The following is a 6,000-nucleotide window of genomic DNA, read 5'->3' as shown; positions in this document are numbered from 1 at the left end:
GAGGGGACGGAGGGGGTGTAGTGCGCCCTCCCACACGGTAGGGGGCGCTGCAGCCGGAGGGCGCGCGGGGCTCCGCCGCCGCCGCCATCTCCTCGCTGAGCTCATAAAGGTGTCGCGCAGGTTCCGCCCGGGCTCGTCATTCCGCCGCCCCGGGCCCGGTGCTGCTGCCGCCGCCGCCGCTTCCCCTGAGCCGCGGCCCCCGCCCGCTCCCTCCCTCGTAGGGCTGCCGGTCCGCGTCAGCGGCCACCCCCTTCCCGTACCGGCCCGCCGGCAGGCGCCGGTTGTGCCCTCCCCGCCCCTTCCTCCCCTGTCTTCCCCTCACCCCCCCGCCCGCCCGGCCCCTATCCCGCCGGCCGAGCCCCGGAGCGCCGCCGCCGCCGGGGTGTGAGTGGGGCCCGGCGCCGTGCCGGGCCGTCCCTCGCCGGCGGGGCCATGGCCGCGAGCGCCAAGCGGAAGCAGGAGGAGAAGCACCTGAAGCTGCTGCGGGAGATGAGCAGCCTCCCGCCCAACCGCAAGTGCTTCGACTGCGACCAGCGGGGCCCCACCTACACCGACATGACCGTGGGCAGCTTCGTGTGCACCTCCTGCTCCGGCATCCTGTGAGTGAGTGCGGGAGGGGACCGCCGGCTCCATCCCCCCGGCAGCGGTGACCTCCGCCCCCGGCCGCCGGGGCACGCGTCCGCAGGGCGGCGGCGGCCGGGCGGTGCAGCCCCGCCGCGGCTCTCGCAGCGCCGCCGCTCCCCCCGCGCTCGCCCTTCCTGTTGCCGCTCGGCCACGTCGGAGGGCAGCGGGCAGGGGGCTCTCCCGGGGAAGGGAGGGAGGCCGTCGGGAGGCTTTCCCGGGCGCGTTCGCTGGAAATCCCCGTCGGAGCCCCCGGTGCGGAGGTGGCCGCCGCTGGCAGGGCAGGGTGTGCGGCGCTGGGGCGCACGGCAGCCCCGCGGCCCCGAGGTGGTCCTGGGGAGGCTCCTCCGGCACGTACGGGGAGCGCGCACGGGCAGCCCGAGCACCGCCGCCCCACGGAAGTGTCGGAGGGTGGTTAATGAAGCAAGTGTGCGACAATACTTGTGGAAAGGGAAGGAGCACGTGGCTTAGCAGTTCACTGTCATGATAGCCTTGAAGATGCGGGGATACTAACCCTGTCGTGAATGCGTTTACAGATATTACTTAAACGTTAAGTTAAACCACCAGCATGGTTTTATGTGCATCGAGTTCTGCTTGGTGATAGTTTGTAAGACAACCGTTTAAGCTCTGTCTCAGTCGAACTCTAGGCCCAATGGTTTAAGAGGCTTGATCAGAAAAGTAGAAGCTGGCTGGGGTTTTTTGACTTTACATCGACTATTTCCTACAAGCTATATATATAAACCTGGGAAAGGGATTGGCTCTGATAAAGTGATTGCATTTTTCCTGTTCCTCATTCCTGTATGGGCCTTTCTACTACTCCTCCCTTTTCCACCCATCCTTCCCAGAGATAGTGTGTATGAAACTAAGAGTTGAGGTCAGTCAGTTGTGAATTTCACCACATATCCATAATTTGGGAGTCTTCAGTGCTGCTTTTTCCTTAGCTATATCCGTTTGCTTTCATATGATTCTGTTGCATTGTGGCAATGGAATGGAGCAGAATCAGAGTAACCAAAGAAGTAATAAATAGTATGTCAGAGGATACAGACTGGTGTTTCTAAAAAGCATTCAGGAGCCTGAACTAATTTCTGTCTCCTTACTACCCCAAACATCCCTTCCAAGTAAGGTCTTGTGTTTTAGAACAAAGTTAGTAATTATGTTGAAATGCAAAGCAAATATATTAGTTCTTTGCTGAATTTACATGGAACAAACTGCCTTTTATACTAATAGACAGCTAATTAGACTTGGAGTTCTTCTACTTTATGTAGGCTTCTGAACAGACTTGATGCAAATACAGAAAATACATTCAGGTTGTGAAATTGAAAAGAGACTCTAGGTTTTCACACGAACATGCCACTCAGTCAGCCAGCTCTGGCTATTGTTTGCTCTCTTAGCAAACTGTTATTTGTGCTGGCATGTGAAACTATTTTAAGCTACTGCACTGAGCTTATTTAATGGTTGCACATGTTCTTACTGGGTTAGACTGAAAGTGTGGTAAAGCTGCACCACGAGAGTGTTTGTCTTTATTTTTTGGGCTTCTTAACCTTAATAGGCAAGTATGTTGTGAATGCTGCTGAGATGCTTAGCGTGGGTTCAGAAGAGTCTGTTCCTTTTATCTGTTGGCTGGGAGGTTGGGACTACTGACATAGTCCAATTTACAGCAACCAAAAGGATGTACAGGCAGTGAAACAGCTCGTAAGCAGGGGACAGCTGCACTTGGTGTTGGCCATCACTTGGATGTTACCATGCTTAAAGGAGGAAGACTGTCTGCAAAAACATGGTTAATGTATTGGTATTCCAATGAAACACAAATGGTTTTTTCATTCTAAATATGCAGTGTTTTTGTCTTGCTGCAAAAAAGCAACTACAAACTCTATGTTTGGTTCTTACAGCTAGTAACACCTACACTTATAGCTGGAGTAAATGACTATTAAGAGGACTTAGTTTCCCTCTGAAATAAATTTGGACTCATTCTTTCATGTCAACTTGGAAAAACTTCCATAAGTTGTGTGTGCAGGATCATATATATTGGTTAACACCTCATGGCCTAGCCAGTGGCGTTTATTTGTTAGTGATGAGACTTGGTGTAGGTCATGTCTGTTTCATAACTGGAAACTTATTTTTAACACTTCCATGAGAACAGTTCTTCAAACAACTTGTTTATTTCCAAACACTTTTCACTGTAGAATTTCACTGTGTGGGGAAACGACTTGGGAACAAACAACATAATGGCAATTATAAAAGTACTGCTGCTTTTGGAGTTCTTAATGGCTGTTTGTGTTCTGCCTCATAGTACTTGCTTTACTGTAAGGTTTTAACAATCTTAGTACTTTATCTTGTTTATATGCTATGTGAATGACTTGCATTGCTTCTTGTTTTAATTATTTTTTTCTAATCGGGTACAGGAAGTATTCTTGAAGTCAGGTAGACCAGTTTTTTCAAGTATGAAGCGCTCAATGCAAGATTTAAATACTAGATTAAAAAGTCTCCTTCAGAAAGGTTTCTCAATTAACTAAAAGTGATTGCTAACATCAGTATCATCTTAAATAAGCATGTTATTCTAGCTACAGTTAACTCTAAGCTCTTTAAAACTGTAGTATAACTTTTTTACTAGTTTTCTGAAGTGTTTGTTCATTGTCCTGGCAAGGACTGTCTAGTTGCATCCAAAATCTTAATTCTGGATCCATCCTGAATTTCCTTAAAGTATTTCATGTCTATCAAAAGAGTGATGCTATGTATTACTAGATTTAGCTTTTAAAACCTACTATTCTCTCTACTGTTTCCCAAAATAGTGTGTCTAGCTTTTTCATACACTGCTAAAAACAGTGACAGAGCTAGTGGCTTTGCTAAAAAGATCTGTTTCTGACTTAATGTTGAAGGGTGAGTCTTGTCAAGTCAGAAGTGTGGGTGACAGGAGGTTTTTTCCATAGTACCTGGGGTTTAAGTGACTGGGTCAGACCAGGCTTAGCAGAGCAGAAGTTTTGCTGTGTAAAATGGTGCATGCAGGAGAAAGTTCATGCACAGTGGTGTGAATTTGCTTCCTCTTAAAATAGTTCCACTTGTCCCTTGTGTTTAAATTCTTCATGTGGGCAAAAAAAGTGTGCTAGCATCACACAAGGTAACTCAAGTTTTTGGTGTTGTACAAGAATCTAAGATATCTGGAATTCTACACAATTTCTGCCCTGAGAGTGGGAGGAGGTGCTCTGGAGGAGCAGTTGCTCAGGTCAAGATTACAGTCATACACCACAGGAAAATTTCTCTTTATTACAGCAAACCTGCATCTTGGGAGATGTTGGCAGGGAGATTATTTTGGTTTGACAGAAGTCCTTTGATTCCAAGGATTGTGTTGGTAGCTATGACTATTGTTTTCCTGGATGCTCCCATGTGGCCTGCTGACAGTGACATCCTTCCCTTTGTCTTATCAAATGCCTCCCTGCCTTGTATCTCAGCTGTCTGTGCATCTCTGCTTTCAAGTGCTTCTGGAGCACTCGCAGCCAGCCCGCTCCCAACTTTGATAAAAAGAACATGTTTTTCAATTCACCAACAGAAAATATCCCTGTTTAACAGTCTGCTTGCACATGTTTTGAATTATATAATTTTTTATTTTAATCTTGACTCTTTTTTGTATCTGCTGATGTGATAATTAAGGTACTCCTATCCTTTCTCTCTTAACTCCCTCCCAACTTATTTTGGAAGTATCTTGTTCAGCAACAAGGAATGTTTAGAGCATAATAGGTACTTTGAGAAATGCTAAAGCCCTTTTATGCTAATTTTTTACAACTGTTGACCTTCTTCTGGCTACTTGTAATGCTCCAAGTTGAAATTTTAAATTTAAAATTTTCATGGGTAGGGGACTTCTGTATTAGCCAGATAGAAGTATTTGATGGCTGATGGAATAGTAACAAATGATAACATCTCTGTGCAGTGGTGATAAGTTATTGTTCTTTACCTAGAATAAGTTTAGCAGAAATTTTAAGAGTCTAAATAAACAGTGCTAGAGTGAAAGTGATTGAGTTAGCATGACTTTGCAGTCCTTTTTTCCCTTTGGAGCCTGTTTGGAAAATGACTCCATGTGTCCTGGGCCTCTGTGTATGTGTAAATATATTTTTTTAGGGATATTTTTTGTGTTTTCAGTTGCAAGGCAGGAGAGCAAAGGAAATGTGTTTATACCACATTGAACACTGTGCAGTTCAAAAAGAATGTTTGGTTATTTATTAAGAAAAAACCTAAAATAATATTAACTCTGCTTCAAAATGTGTGTATGAGTCGTCTGCTATTAAAAATAAATGAGCTTGTGAGATGGCGGAGGGTCTCCAGGGAGGTCTACAAGTATCAGGAATGGCCAGTGCTGCTTATATTCCTTTTTGCTAATTACAGTAGCACAGAAATAATGAATGCTGTCACACTGGGTTTTCTGGTGCTTGTTTTCTGGACATCTGGGTGTGTGGGGTGCTCTGTGATGGCTCGGTATTTGACTTGCCTCTTTAACTTCCTGCATTTTAGGGGCTCACATTTTGCTGGCTTAGGTTCGAGATGGTGTTAGAATCTGATCCAGGGGCCATGAGCAGCGTTGAGCAGCCATCTGCCCACCATTCCTCCCTCGAAAGGGACCCTCTGTTCTGCCAGAGCTCACTCTTCACATTTTTCTCCCCTCCCAGCCTTAGCCTTTGCAGTCGGCCGCTCTGCCAACAATCACAAGTTCAACTATAATTTGCCGCTAAATTATGTTAGAAACAAATATCCACTGCTTGTTGACTGTGTTTTGAATGTTTAATGTTTCAACTGCCAGACTGCAGAATCCTGTGTCAGTGGCCTTAAAGCTTCCTTTGTTTGTGAGAGCAGCAGTTTAACAATGCCCTCTGGAGAACAGAGGTCTCATGTTCTCCGAAGCTGCCCCTGCGCTGAGCTGTGACTCAGTGAGGGTCAGTGGAGGAGACTCTCGGGGCTGCAGTCTCTGGTCACAGTGCTCTTCCACAGAAATAATCCTTGCTGAGCGTGAAGAAGTTGGCAGTGATGAGTGGGATCTCTGTGTGGGATGTTCTAGCTCTGGTGTGCTGGATAAGTGCAGATGGCAGAATTGTCTTACTCTGTCATCCTTCCCCGGGGCCTCTTGGGAGGAGAGAGCTGCAGTCTGGTGTAAGTGCTGAGGTGGCGTTTGGTTGCTGCCTTCCCCAGGAGCTCTGTTGTAGGGAAGGGAGTAACTGCTGCTGCTGCACAGGGGCAGGTTGCAAATACTTGTTCGGGATCAATTTAAATTTAGGCATGGATAATTTGCACTAAGGGGCTGTAATCCATTCTGTCCCCTGTTAAATACGGAGTACCATAAAGCAGTGGAACTGTGTGAAACACTTGTCAAATACAAGGAAAGAAACATTTTTCCTG

General features: G+C 46.7%; 1 protein-coding gene across 9 annotated transcripts in view; it reads left to right on the top strand.

Moving 5' to 3' along the window:
• Positions 1-396: 396 nt before the first annotated feature.
• Positions 397-6,000, top strand: part of AGFG1 (ArfGAP with FG repeats 1) — a 36,292-nt gene continuing 30,688 nt past the window's right edge. For all 9 annotated transcript variants that reach the window (XM_058031567.1, XM_058031568.1, XM_058031570.1 and 6 more), the window contains exon 1: positions 397-599. In XM_058031567.1, coding sequence (XP_057887550.1) covers positions 433-599 — 167 coding nt within the window. In that variant the 5' untranslated portion in view covers positions 397-432. The remainder of the gene's footprint in view (positions 600-6,000) is intronic.

Source organism: Melospiza georgiana, chromosome 10 (genome assembly GCF_028018845.1).
Source record: "Melospiza georgiana isolate bMelGeo1 chromosome 10, bMelGeo1.pri, whole genome shotgun sequence".
Classification (NCBI taxonomy): Eukaryota; Metazoa; Chordata; class Aves; order Passeriformes; family Passerellidae; genus Melospiza; species Melospiza georgiana.
The sequence above is the reverse complement of the archived record's forward strand: the minus strand, read 5'-3'. Positions and strand labels throughout refer to the sequence as shown.